Source organism: Neoarius graeffei, chromosome 25 (genome assembly GCF_027579695.1).
Source record: "Neoarius graeffei isolate fNeoGra1 chromosome 25, fNeoGra1.pri, whole genome shotgun sequence".
Lineage (NCBI taxonomy): Eukaryota > Metazoa > Chordata > Actinopteri > Siluriformes > Ariidae > Neoarius > Neoarius graeffei.
The window spans coordinates 32,023,385-32,038,519 of record NC_083593.1 but is presented as its reverse complement, the minus strand read 5'-3'; the positions used below and the strand labels follow the sequence as shown (position 1 = coordinate 32,038,519).

The following is a 15,135-nucleotide window of genomic DNA, read 5'->3' as shown; positions in this document are numbered from 1 at the left end:
AGAGGTTCACATACTTTTGCCACTCACAGATATGTAATATTGGATCATTTTCCTCAATAAATAAATGACCAAGTGTAATATTTTTGTCTCATTTGTTTAACTGGGTTCTCTTTGTCTACTTTTAGGACTTGTGTGAAAATCTGATGATATTTTTGGTCATATTTATGCAGAAATATAGAAAATTCTAAAGGGTTCACAAACTTACAAGCACCACTGTAAGCTTCATGACTCCAAACAGAATCGCAGGACATTTTTAATAAAATCTGTAGTGTGTAACGGTTCCACAGTCTCTCATTCGCTTGAGGGTTGCCTTCCACCCCGTAGTAAACCTATCCTGGTGTGTTGATCTTTCTCAGTGTCTCAGTACTGAGAAGCTCTGTTATTGGATGAACGCTGATATAAACAATGTGGTTTATACTTTTATTCCCCAGACTGGAGTGATTGCTTTCATTCCAGCACAGCTCAAGTGTTCATGTGCAAATTTGGTGCAAATTTAGATAAATGTTCCATTATACAGTGCATTATTGTACATTATATTATATTATTGCATTACAGCAGTAATCACATGCTTGTCAAATGCCAGGAATCTAAAATTCAATTCTTTTTAAAAAAAATCTGATTTAAACAACCATCTGGACTTCTTTACAAATCATTTCTATAAGATGAAAAAAAGACATGCGTTTCTATTAGATTTTGCAAAATCCTTTCCAAGCCGGTTTGTTGAGACTTGTGGAAGTGAGTCAGTCAGGATCTTATCACAGGAAATGGTAATTACCTCTAGCACGTCCTTCTGAACAGAATTGCACGGCAGTTCATGTCCCTTAAACTTTAAGAAAACATGCGTGCTAGATTTTGCCTGATTGGCCGGGCTCGCTCTCTAATCTAATTGCTCTTTTAAACAGGACTCTGAGCATTAGACGCAAATCTGATTGTAAGTGCTTGTCTCGGACAAGTTCAGATAAACATGATTCTTTGGATGGAATTTTGGCTCAGCAGCTGTGTAATGCCTGGCCATTTGTATGCTTTTGAGACTGACCTTTTAAAAATTTTGAATACAGAAAACAAGAGAAAAGACTTTGGAGCATGCCACAATGGTTAACATTTTTCTTCTAAAGGTCAGCCAATAATGCCATATCACATGCTGCATGTAAAATCTTTGTGTTGTATTGTGACTGATATGCAATAACTTTTTTTATTTTATTTTGGACTATGAGCATCAGTTGGTTCTTTCACAAGCCCATTACTTCCAATTTCATTCATGTGATACTGGGAATGGGATGGCATGATTTCTAGTACAAGGAAACTCTGCCTTTTATTGATGTTGAGCTGTTTGTTTGAGCCATAGCCATGGTAATGTGTTTTGTTCTGCAGCTGCTCAATTTCCCTCCTGATTTTCCACATTATCCCGACATATACGGGCGACAGAAACCAGTTTGTTCCCAGGCCTCTGGTTAATTTCAATGATGCTGCTGTGTCTGTTTATGACCTCGACTTGAAGATACCTGATCATCAACAGTGTCTGAAGGCTGGTCCCCAGAACAATCTCGGCTTACGCACAGAACCAGAGCCGGTGGCTGTCTCTGTGATCAAAAATCTTTTCCTTCAATCATCATGATTGACTTGAGCTTCCTGATGGAGGAGGAGCAGGAGATGATCCTGTCGGTTCTGAAGAGAGATGCTGAGCTCAAACATAAAGAAGAGCAACGGATCAAGTGAGTGAGGCAACAAAAGGTTACAGTTTGCATATTTGAAGGGGTTTGGTGAATGTTTGGTTAGTTTTTTTGATATACTGTATAATAGGGACAACAATGTGTTGTTTGTGATGTGGCCTGACACAGTTATATGTCATTAACGAACAACATGTGTGATTTATCCGTTTGTAGTTGCATTTAATATCGTGGAACATCCACATTCGTTAATGTTATTGCTTACCTTACAGCAGCAAAAAACATGACGTCCTTCATATTGTCTTGACATTAATAAGACAAAAAAGGCAGCTTGTTAATCCTCTGTCCTGAAGACTTTTGGGACTTGAAGGAACAGTTTTAGCTATGACCATGACTGAGTGCAGACACTGGAGACTCCTTCCATAAATAAGCATATCCTTAAATAAACATCGCTTTATTGAAAGCTTCACAATATCAACCATTCTCAGTTATATTATGTAATGTATGTAAATTATGTATTATCTCATCTCATCTCATTATCTGTAGCCACTTTATCCTTCTACAGGGTCGCAGGCAAGCTGGAGCCTATCCCAACTGACTACGGGCGAAAGGCGGGGTACACCCTGGACAAGTCGCCAGGTCATCACAGGGCTGACACATAGACACAGACAACCATTCACACTCACATTCACGCCTACGGTCAATTTAGAGTCACCAGTTAACCTAACCTGCATGTCTTTGGACTGTGGGGGAAACCGGAGCACCCGGAGGAAACCCACGCGGACACGGGGGGAACATGCAAACTCCACACAGAAAGGCTCTCGCCGGCCACGGGGCTCGAACCCGGACCTTCTTGCTGTGAGGCGACAGCGCTAACCACTACACCACCGTGCCGCCCCATTATGTATTATGTAAATAACTTTTTTTTTTGTTTGTTTTTTAAATCTGTACATTATGATACTTGGATTATGTAGATGGTCCACCATATAAGTCACTGTGAATGAGTTGTTAGTACAGAAGCAGTAACATTAGAACATGTGCATTCATTACATCTGCCAACTTTGTTGGAGGAGGATATGTTTTTGCCTCCATTTGTTTTTGTTTGTTAGCGGCACGGTGGTGTAGTGGTTAGCACTGTTGCCTCACAGCAAGAAGGTTCGAGCCCAGTGGCCAACGGGGGCCTTTCTATGTGGAGTTTACATGTTCTCCCTGTGTCTGCGTGGGTTTCCTCTGGGTGCTCTGGTTTCCCCCACAGTACAAAGACGTGCAGGTTAGGCTAATTGGTGGCTCTAAATTGACCGTAGGTGTGAATGTGCATGTGAATGGTTGTTTGTCTCGTGTGTCAGTCCTGCAATGATCTGGTGACTTGTCCAGGGTGTACCCCGCCTCTCATCCATAGTCAGCTGGGATAGGCTCCAGCATGCCCACGATCCTGCACAGGATAAGCGGTTATGGATAATGGAAGTTTGTTTGTTTACCTGTCCCCGACATAACTCAAACTTGTGAATGGATTTTGATTACATTTTGAGGAAAGGTGGACCACAGGCCAAGAAACATATCTGATTAGATTTGGATGCAAATCCGGATATGTACAGTAGTGCTTGAAAGTTTGTGAACCCTTTAGAATTTTTTATATTTCTGCATAAATATGACCTAAAACATCATCAGATGTTCACACAAGTCCTAAAAGTACATAAAGAAAACCCAGTTAAACAAATGAGGCAAAAATATTATACTTGGTCATTTATTTATTGAGGAAAATGATCCAATAGGAGTGGCAAAAGTATGTGAACCTCTAGGATTAGTAGTTAATTTGAAGGTGAAATTAGAGTCAGGTGTTTTCAATCAATGGGATGACAATCAGGTGTGAGTGGGCACCCTGTTTTATTTAAAGAACAGGGATCTATCAAAGTCTGATCTTCACAACACATGTTTGTGGAAGTGTATCATGGCACGAAAAAAGGAGATTTCTGAGGATCTCAGAAAAAGTGTTGTTGATGCTCATCAGGCTGGAAAAGGTGACAAAACCATCTCTAAAGGGTTTGGACTCCACCAATCCACAGTCAGACAGATTGTGTACAAATGGAGGAAATTCAAGACCACTGTTACCCTTCCCAGGAGTGGTCGACCAACAAAGATCACTCCAAGAGCAAGGCGTGTAATAGTCTGCAAGGTTACAAAGGACCCCAGAGTAACTTCTAAGGAACTGAAGGCCTCTCTCACATTGGCTAATGTTAAATGTTCATGAGTCCACCATCAGGAGAACACTGAACAACAATGGTGTGCATGACAAGATTGCAAGGAGAAAGCTATTGCTTTCCAAAAAGAACATTGCTGCTCATCTGCAGTTTGGTAAAGATCACGTGGACAAGCCAGAACGCTATTGGAAAAATGTTTTATGGACTGATTAGACCAAAATAGAACTTCTTGGTTTAAATGAGAAGCGTTATGTTTGGAGAAAGGAAAACACTGCATTCCAGCATAAGAATCTTATCCCATCTGTGAAGCATGGTGGTGGTAGTATCATGGTTTAGGCCTGTTTTGCTGCATCTGGGCCAGGACGGCTTGCCATCATTGATGGAATAATGAATTCTGAATTATACCAGCGAATTCTAAAGGAAAATGTCAGGACATCTGTCCATGAACTGAATCTCAAGAGAAGGTGGGTCATGCAGCAAGACAACGACCCTAAGCACACAAGTCGTTCTACCAAAGAATGGTTAAAGAAGAATAAAGTTAATGTTTTGGAATGGCCAAGTCAAAGTCCTGACCTTAATCCAGTCGAAATGCTGTGGAAGGACCTGAAGCGAGCAGTTCATGTGAGGAAACCCACCAACATCCCAGAGTTGAAGCTGTTCTGTACGGAGGAATGGGCTAAAATTCCTCCAAGGTGGTGTGCAGGACTGATCAACAGTTACCGGAAACGTTTAGTTGCAGTTATTGCTGCACAAGGGGGTCACACCAGATACTGAAAGCAAAGGTTCACATACTTTTGCCACTCACAGATATGTAATATTGGATCATTTTCCTCAATAAATAAATGACCAAGTATAATATTTTCGTCTCATTTGTTTAACTGGATTCTCTTTATCTACTTTTCGGACTTGTGTGAAAATCTGATGATGTTTTAGATCATATTTATTATGCAGAAATATAGAAAATTCTAAAGGGTTCACAAACTTTCAAGCACCACTATATGCAGAGCCAGGATTTTTTTTTTTTTTGTCTGTTCCCAACGTAAATCAGAAAGTAATGAACAGATTTTAATGAAAGTTAGTGTAAAGCTTCAGTATTATCCTAGTTCCAAGTGATTTTTAATGTTGATAATATGTAGCCTGGCATACTCTGTGTGCCCTTCTAGTTTAGATCTATGATTTGAATTTCATCCAGAACTGCTGTGGGCGGCACGGTGGTGTAGTGGTTAGCGCTGTCGCCTCACAGCAAGAAGGTCCTGGGTTCGAGCCCCGGGGCCGGCGAGGGCCTTTCTGTGTGGAGTTTGCATGTTCTCCCCGTGTCCGCGTGGGTTTCCTCCGGGTGCTCCGGTTTCCCCCACAGTCCAAAGACATGCAGGTTAGGTTAACTGGCGACTCTAAATTGACCGTAGGTGTGAGTGTGAATGGTTGTCTGTGTCTATGTGTCAGCCCTGTGATGACCTGGCGACTTGTCCAGGGTGTACCCCGCCTTTCGCCCGTAGTCAGCTGGGATAGGCTCCAGCTTGCCTGCGACCCTGTAGAAGGATAAAGCGGCTAGAGATAATGAGATGAGATGAGAACTGCTGTGAGAACCATACACCTCTGAAACCACTTAATTATTTCTTAATTAAATGTAAATAGCTAATGAACTTCCTGGGCCCTGGTTGCCTCTTGGAATGTTTGGTATAATTTCTTCATTGAATCAAAAGTCTCAGAGTTGTAGTGTATTTAATCACCAGACCAACCGATAGCTCTTTTGTGGATTGAGATTGTGTGAACTTATTAATAATGATTCATTCATTCATTTATCTTCGGTAAGTGCATTATCGTAGTCAGGGTCACGGGAGATTATTGTTCGAAACAATTACTCAATTACTGTGGAGTTTTTCATTTTCAGGGCAGTCTTTCTCATGTTCAACTGTTTTTGGAAATTGTCTTTGACCTCAGAGAATGTTAGGAATTTTTGCATACAAATGGAAGAATCTGCCTTATTAAGTTTGAGGTTAATCTCCAGGAGTTACGTTCTTAAGGTCTAAATCTTGTACATGCCGTCCTTCAGGTGCATGTTGTTTTTGGGGAAGAAATCACCACATCGGAAATTTGTAGAGTAAATCGAGCAGCGTATTACAGAGAGCATTTTGGAGTATTTTAGAGCACACTAGAGTTCTTGTCAATGCGTGAAGCTGGAAAACAACAATGCTATAAAATAAAAATGAATAAATAAAAAACACTTACAAAACAGCCCTCATGTTTGCCTTAATTCAGTTAAGACACGTTCCTTTATTTATTTATTGCGCTATGAACAGTACACAGCATGCAAACGATGTACTAAACGTTATGTGGACAAATTTGATCTGACAGAGTTAGTGCTTTGTGATCTGAACAAAATATGGTCTTGTGATTATCCTGATAAGTATTTAATTTGCAGTACTATTTAGAGAACGGAAAACCCTGTGGAAATGACCCCAACACGCCGAAATACTTGGCTGTGTAACCCGAGCCTCATACTGTTTTAAAAATAACTTTACTGCAACTGTTCCACAGAAAAATGCCAAAAACAATAATAAAATGTTTAGTGTCCCTGTTGAAACATGCCTGTCTTGGTTCTAACATGCCCCTCTCTCTCTTTCCTCCATACAGAAAGCTGCAGGAGACCAAGCGAGATGAGTGCCAACTGAAGTACCTGACAGGAGAATGGTTTTACGAGGCCAGGTCAAAGAGGCACAGAGACAAGATGCATGGCTCCGACATCATTAAAGCTTCCATGAAACACGGGAAACCTGTGACTATAAGTGAGCGTGCCAAAACCGACTCAACTCATACATGAGGTCGCACTTTAATTGTCTTGTTAGTGTCAGTGAATTAGTTCTGGGAAATGATCACATGCCTCTAAACAAAGTATTACAGAGCATCTATTTATTACACCAATACTTGATATCACAGAATATAACCTTCTGAGTTCTAGGGGTGTAACACAATGCCATTATCTGTATAGGTATCTGTTTCACTTCATGTATTTTTGCCCTCATGAAAGTAAAACCTCCATCTCTACTTTTTTGTGTTTTTCCCAAGATTCCTTTCCCTGCCCAACCCAGTTGCCCTGTAAACCTTCCTGGCAATTAAACAATAACAAATGAACATTGTGTCTCATCCCTGGTTTCCTGGGATGGTGGTGTGACGTTACCATTCCAAAGTTTGTCATCAGTTATATTTTATATTATTAAAGGACATAGCACTTTCCCCTCCCACTGTATCATGGCTGAAGTGCCCATGAGCTAGGTATGTGTGTGTGCTTATTGCTCAGTTGTACAACCCCGATTCCAAAAAAGTTGGGACAAAGTACAAATTGTAAATAAAAACGGAATGCAATGATGTGGAAGTTTCAAAATTCCATATTTTATTCAGAATAGAACATAGATGACATATCAAATGTTTAAACTGAGAAAATGTATCATTTAAAGAGAAATTAGGTGATTTTAAATTTCATGACAACACATCTCAAAGTTGGGACAAGGCCATGTTTCCCACTGTGAGACATCCCCTTTTCTCTTTACAACAGTCTGTAAACGTCTGGGGACTGAGGAGACAAGTTGCTCAAGTTTAGGGATAGGAATGTTAACCCATTCTTGTCTAATGTAGGATTCTAGTTGCTCAACTGTCTTAGGTCTTTTTTGTCGTATCTTCCATTTTATGATGCGCCAAATGTTTTCTATGGGTGAAAGATCTGGACTGCAGGCTGGCCAGTTCAGTACCCGGACCCTTCTTCTCCGCAGCCATGATGCTGTAATTGATGCAGTATGTGGTTTGGCATTGTCATGTTGGAAAATGCAAGGGCTTCCCTGAAAGAGACGTCATCTGGATGGGAGCATATGTTGCTCTAGAACCTGGATATACCTTTCAGCATTGATGGTGTCTTTCCAGATGTGTAAGCTGCCCATGCCACACGCACTAATGCAACCCCATACCATCAGAGATGCAGGCTTCTGAACTGAGCGCCGATAACAACTCGGGTCGTCCTTCTCCTCTTTAGTCCGAATGACACGGCGTCCCTGATTTCCATAAAGAACTTCAAATTTTGATTCGTCTGACCACAGAACAGTTTTCCACTTTGCCACATTCCATTTTAAATGAGCCTTGGCCCAGAGAAGACGTCTGCGCTTCTGGATCATGTTTAGATTAGTGTTGTCACGATACCAATATTTTGGTACCGGTACCAAAAATGTATTTCGATACTTCGATACTTTTCGATACTTTTTCAAATAAAAAAGAGAACGCAGAAAATGTCATTACTGACTTTATTAATAGAAAATCGTAACAACAGCAATTTTAGAACAGTTAAATAAAAGGAATCAAACTAGAGTAACGAGAACCAATAAACAGTTTACACCAACATCTGTCAACTTAAACCTCACCCTTCTCCCTCTCTTGCTAATTAGGGGCACTGGGTGGGGGCACTGTCCCTGGACCAAAAGCACCAGAGCTCTGCAGTGAAAATAGTTTAGCAGATAGTTTAGCAGATATTCGAGCTCGCGTGTTCCTCCTAAATGAAAACGAAATGTGCCCTATTGCCATTGCGTGAAAAGAGTAGGCAGGGAAACAACCTGCATCTCTTTTTATTAATGGCACAAATTGTGTGTTTTCTGGTAAAGGAGGAGTGAAAACATGAATGCATCTCAGATTGTGGTTAAAAATTCGAAGCGCGGGATGGGGGAAAATAGCCTCGCGCTCTCAGGGCTGTTACGCTATATAATATATGCACTTGACCATCAAGATTGCCGAAACGTCGGCTCAGATCGAAAGTTAGTGGCGGCATGAAGACTATATGTAGACTATGTCAGAAAAGTATGTCACAACTTTTTCAATTGTTTCATTTTTATTATTATTGACGGCGTTGTCCTCTCGAGTAGCCTATAAAATTCATTCAGCAGGTAAAAACCAGATCCTAATTCATTAGCCCAATTTCTCTCCAAACAATGCAATGTATGCAACCTGAATTTCTAATGTAAAATAGGCATACATGGCATGAAATGTGTATCATTTATGGCTTTATTTTCCAAATACAGTCAACCTTAGTGTGTGTGAGAAAATTCCCCCTCTCTAATTTTCCCCTCTGCTTCTTTTTAAATGAAAGCTACACTCGATTGGTCAATGTTGTATCTGCGGAGTTCTCGCATGGGAGAGTGTGACGAGATGAGGCACCGAAGGGGGAAAAAAACCCTTACTGGTCTCCGTGCAGCAGCGCACGGCATAAGGGAGCGAGAGACAGTGCAGCACCTACGGCTCCTAACAAGCAGCCTGCAATCGCTGCTCCCGTTGTCATTTCAGAGAGCCGGTTCTCCGACACATCACTAAATTTGTTTTGTGAAAGACTACTGATCGTCTTTGAGCGAGGGTGTTACGAACTGAATCAAACTTTTTAGGTGTACAATATTGGAAAATGTGAAACGTGGTTGGTCGCTGTGAGTGCACATTGAACTATTAACTAGGCTACTGAGCTATTGCATTTGAAAAGGGTAGCCTGCATGTTGCATTCTCCGCTATTGAAGGCGTATGCCGTTATACATGCAAAGTTGTGACTTTTTTGGCCTGACGTGACTTGCTCACTTCCCAAAAATATTTTAAGCTTAATGGCTCCCTGGAATTTTAAGAAAAAAAAAATTACAGTTCATGAGTTACCTGTTGTTCCCTGAGCTCTGCATGCAGGTCTGGGTGGTTGTCTTAAGTGTTTAGCAAGGTTGGAGGTGTTGCCGCCCTTCGCCAGACATGTTTTTAAACACTGTTTGCAAACGGGTGCATCTGAGTTTATTGGTTGGCCTTCTGCATCTGGAGTAAAGCCAAAATACTTCCATATTACACTTTGCGCTCCTGGTTTGTCAACTAGGGGGTTGACAGGTGCAGCAGCCATTCTCCTCTCCTGCTCCACTCAGCTGTAGCCTAGTTACAACGCGACGTCACGTGGTGAGTTTGCCGTGCTTCTGCAAGTACCGATACTTTACAAATGCAGTATAGTACCGTTTTAAATGCCTCAGTACCACGATACTATACTGGTACCGGTATACCGTGCAAGCCTAGTTTAGATACGGCTTCTTCTTTGAACTATAGAGTTTTAGCTGGCAACAGCGGATGGCACGGTGAATTGTGTTCACAGATAATGTTCTCTGGAAATATTCCTGAGCCCATTTTGTGATTTCCAATACAGAAGCATGCCTGTATGTGATGCAGTGCCGTCTAAGGGCCCGAAGATCACGGGCACCCAGTATGGTTTTCCGGCCTTGACCCTTACGCACAGAGATTCTTCCAGATTCTCTGAATCTTTTGATGATATTATGCACTGTAGATGATGATATGTTCAAACTCTTTGCAATTTTACACTGTCGAACTCCTTTCTGATATTGCTCCACTATTTGTTGGCGCAGAATTAGGGGGATTGGTGATCCTCTTCCCATCTTTACTTCTGAGAGCCGCTGCCACTCCAAGATGCTCTTTTTATACCCAGTCATGTAAATGACCTATTGCCAATTGACCTAATGAGTTGCAATTTGGTCCTCCAGCTGTTCCATTTTTGTACCTTTAACTTTTCCAGCCTCTTATTGCCCCTGTCCCAACTTTTTTGAGATGTGTTGCTGTCATGAAATTTCAAATGAGCCAATATTTGGCATGAAATTTCAAAATGTCTCACTTTCGACATTTGATATGTTGTTTATGTTCTATTGTGAATACAATATCAGTTTTTGAGATTTGTAAATTATTGCATTCCGTTTTTATTTACAATTTGTACTTTGTCCCAACTTTTTTGGAATCGGGGTTGTATGTGCAAGTGTGTGTTCACTGCTTCAGATGGGTTAAATGCAAAGGAGGAATATCACTGTGCTTGAGTTTACATATGGGCAGCACGGTGGTGCAGTGGTTAGCACGGTCGCCTCACAGCAAGAAGGTTCTGGGTTTAAGCCCAGTGACTGATGGGGGGCCTTTCTGTGTGGAGTTTGCATGTTCTCCCCGTGTCCGTGTGGGTTTCCTCTGGGTGCTCCGGTTTCCCCCACAGTCCAAAAACATGCAGGTTAGGCTAATTGATGGCTCTAAACTGACCGTAGGTGTGAATGTGAGTGTGAATGGTTGTTTGTCTCTATGTGTCAGCCCTGCGATGACCTGGTGACTTGTCCAGGTTGTACCTCGCCTCTCGCCCATAGTCAGCTGGGATAGGCTCCAGCTTGCCCATAATCCTACTCAGGATTATCAGCTACAGATAATGGAAGGATGAGTTTACATGTGACAAAGGCTTCTTCTACTTCCTTTTCTTCATATGTTTTATCCATTTATTGTTGTGGAATGTCCAGGGGACAAGTTCTCACTTTTTAAGTGAATAATACAAAAAAAAAAAGGAGCACAGTCTCCTCTATTCTGATCACTCACAAAGGGAGAAAGCCAACTATTATAAAGCGCTTCCACTGGTGACTCCTTCAATAAATGTTAAATCTTTCTTTACAGAACACTTTGCCATATTCCACCACATTTTAATTGATTTTATTAGCTCATCTGGCCAACAGGCGACAAGCCTTTGTCATCATGTGTTGTCTGTTCAGTGTCATCCACGTTTCATGAAAATTGCTGCTTCTCTTTCAATTCATCACCGATTTTTATCCCCCGCTGGCCGAAAGGCCCGAAAGGGGATTATGTCGTGGCGAAGTCCATCTGTCCCGGAAAGGGTTCTCACCTACTGAAATCAACTCCTCTCACAATTTTTGGAGAAATTTCACGAAACTTGGCAAAAGGCTTCATTATAGACCCCTTCTCATGTTTGTAAACAAACCGACCATTGCCAGGATGCGCGCGCAGCCTGGACTCAGAAACAATGGCGCTGCCCATAGACCGGCATTATGAGCTGTCAGATTATGCAAAACAATTGTCGTTACAAGATCGAGAATGCTACATAAATAAGTTAACTCTAACAAGTGGACATCGCCTACCGGATCTGTATTTAATTAAAGAGTGGACGGACGATGTTAGTAAGTTCCCTGGTATACAATGGCCAGATATATATTCGTACCTTATTGACAAGACTTCAGTGTACACCCATGAAAAACTTCGTGCCTACAAGTCTTTAGACACATATGATTATGTGCGGGCATGTACAACTTGATTAACAATGGGACATTCATATTCATTTTGTTTTAATCAAATTATGCCAGTGATGTGACGGCAATGTGGCTTTAGCTACAACAGCAAATACCAACACTAAACAGCAATTTGCAGGAGGTAATGGCATGAAAGGAATGATAGTGTAAAGAGTGCAGCTAAGAGAAATCAGAGCTGCGTAAAAAGCGAGAGGCAGAGACCAGAAATGAAACTGAACGGGGCGGGAGCTAGGTTAGAGCAGTCAACGTAAGTTGGCATTTAGAGTGAGGGCACACAATTTTACCTTTCCATCCTTGCTTTAAAATTGTGATTTTCGGCATACACAAATAATGATGGCACAAAATCTGGACTGCTTGAGTCAAGCGAGACCTCTCCTACAAACAAAATTGCATGCAAAGCTAAGTTAACATGCTAACAATATTCATTACATTGTGTAACTATGACTCAGCTAATCAGACAAATGTTACCAAAGTATTTTGCTACATCAATAAACAAAGACTAGAAAGAATAAAAAAGAAAGATTTAATAAATAGCCTGATCTTACCTGTGATGAAGTGAGTGCTGCAAACCCGCGCATTTTTGATGGTGCTTTCATCCCAGTCTACACGTTTGATGGCTTGTAGTCATAGACGTCGGCGATTTTATTTATTTTTTGAATGGGTGAGATCCTGCTGGAATTCTGTACATTTTAACCCCATCACTGCTACGATTCTGACACCCGACAACACAACTAGGCATCGCGGAGTCTTTTTTTGAGTCCAGGCTGCGCGCGCAATCTCCTCTTACGTATGAATGACGTTTACTGCGAAGGGGTCTATAGGACAGTCATGCGTATATTACAATTTCGTTTGCAGTATATTGTAGTGGGGATATTGTGCTCTCAGAACACTCTTGTTGTTCTTTTTGGCAGGAAGGTAGGGCTGCCTGGGGTGCATATAGCTTCTACCCAGATTTGCATAATTTCAATTAATAATGAAGATATGGAGTAATTAAGCCCTAACGAGCAGTTTCCACACATCGCTTCTTCTCCCTCAATTCTTCACCAATTTTGATTCTTTCTGGCATGAAGGTAGGGGTACATAGGGTACATATAACTTCTACCCAGATTTGCGTAATTACAATTATTAATGAAATTATAGACTAATTAGGCCTTAATGAGTAGTTCAACAAAAATTGCTTCTTCTTGGTCAATTCCTCACCGTTTTGGATTCTTTCTGGCAAATAAGTAGGTGTTCCTAGGGTGTATATTGCTTTTATATATATAGCTTGTATATAGCTTGCAACGTTTCTTGCGCAAGGTGGCCCACTTTAGAGCATTCCTTCTGGACTAGACGAGGCCGGAGTGAGCTACACCATCACTGACAGCCTCGTTATTAGCCTTAGAATGTGGAGATTGGTGTGTCCAACAAACAAGTCCCTGTGAATTAGTTGTTACGAGAGAAATGTGATTTTGTCTTGTAGCCAGCGCTAGTGTCAAAGCTACCATTAGAAAATTCAACTCCTCCTGAGAAATCAGATATGAGAATACAGCAGTGTTGTATAATTAACTAAGACAAATGGTTAACTGTAAGAAATGTGGATTAGGTTCAATCCATGTTATTAAATGATTTGATTAACTAGGCTACTGCTCACTGTGTTGTACCAAGGAAGCTCATAATCACGACATTCGTGTGTATCTGTGTTACTCTGTTGTGCATTTTTAATGTGTGTTTATCTTTCAGTGGAGCTCACACAGATCTGGCCAGGAAAGTCAAGCTTTTTGAAAAGTGAAAGCAAGGACATCTTTATCCCACCAGAACTCTCCGGATTAATAGGGGAACCATCATCATGTGAACATGATACCAGGTGACCATTTATTTATAGACATGCAATGGCAGAAATGAATAATTTCTAAAGACTGATTTTCTCCTATATTGTTAAATTATTAAATCTAAGCAGTATGACTCTCAAAAAGTCGACTTTCTTTGATTAGAGTCTCACTCAGCATCTTGCACAGACCCAACATCCGGCCATTAGGGAAGCATTAGCTTGAAAGCTTGGTACATTAAGCACAAATGTAGTAGCGTTTCAGTTATCCCATTGTCAAGTTTTTTCCCTTGAATAACATTGACTAGTGTAACAACCCATGACCAACACAAACGCTTTTCCCATGGGTCATACTTGGCATGTGACGAAGAAAGAATTTAATCTCTGTTGACTTTCTTCATCTTTAGAGTTGTATGTGAGGCTTGAGGTTGGGAACAGCTCTGCGTGTGTGTGAGTGGGCCCTGTCCACACGGCAATGGATTCAGGTGACTCTGATACAATTGTTTATCGTTTAGGCCTGGCGTCCACACGGCACCAGCGTTTTGGGTGCCCAAAACGCAATCTTTTTGAGAACGGGTTCCAGAGTGGAAAGATCTGGCAACGTTGCCGTTGTGAAGTCGTCTGGATGAGTAGAACGGATTTGTTTACGATGACGTCACAACCACATGACTGTCAGTGCTTCACGCCGGGTAGAAGTGTAACGAACTTGATGCGAGTTGTCAACAAATCCTATAACTTGGTTCATGAAACGCGCTTACAAAATATTTTCACTGTGAATATTTATTGTGTAATGGTGCAAAGTGAGAGAGAGAGAGAGAGACTCTGTCCTTAGGGCAGAGTCAATCCCGCCAGCAAAAATAGGGGAAAAAAAAGGAGCTATCTTACCTCTTCATATGTTGGTTTAAGTCCTACAATACATTCCTCGAAAAGGGCGTAGAAGAGCAAATTAATCCATCAACGTGTAGCATTCAATTTCTTCCGGACCATTAAAGACGCCGCCTTCCGTGTAGAATCATACGTCATCCTCGCCGCCATATTGGATAGGTCAAAGCGGAGAATAAAGATTAGCTGCGTTTAACTGTACCAACAGGTTTGCCGTCCAAACGAGATCACATGGGATTACCTTTCACAGGTGAGACTGGAAAAATACTTTTCATTGTATTTGGTCATTATAATGTAATTTTACGAACAGATTTTCCTGACTTTGTGGCTAATATGAAGTCTCGCGCATAATAGTTTATGCGCATGCGTCCTTACTTCTTCTATTGTTCTGGTGTCTCCGAAGGGACCGTCTTACAGCGCCCCTAGAGGTGTGGCACGTGTATTGCATCGTTTTC

General features: G+C 41.3%; 1 protein-coding gene across 10 annotated transcripts in view; it reads left to right on the top strand.

The window, feature by feature from the left end:
• The window catches only part of sytl2a (synaptotagmin-like 2a), a 70,156-nt gene that overhangs the window by 18,561 nt on the left and 36,460 nt on the right, over nucleotides 1-15,135 (top strand). For 4 of the 10 annotated variants that reach the window (XM_060908569.1, XM_060908570.1, XM_060908568.1 and 1 more), the window contains 3 exons: nucleotides 1,517-1,712; nucleotides 6,500-6,651; nucleotides 13,714-13,837. In XM_060908569.1, coding sequence (XP_060764552.1) covers nucleotides 1,517-1,712; nucleotides 6,500-6,651; nucleotides 13,714-13,837 — 472 coding nt within the window. Of the gene's footprint in view, nucleotides 1-1,371; nucleotides 1,713-6,499; nucleotides 6,652-13,713; nucleotides 13,838-15,135 lie in introns of all 10 variants that reach the window. The other 6 variants (XM_060908572.1, XM_060908573.1, XM_060908574.1 and 3 more) reach the window with 3 other exon arrangements.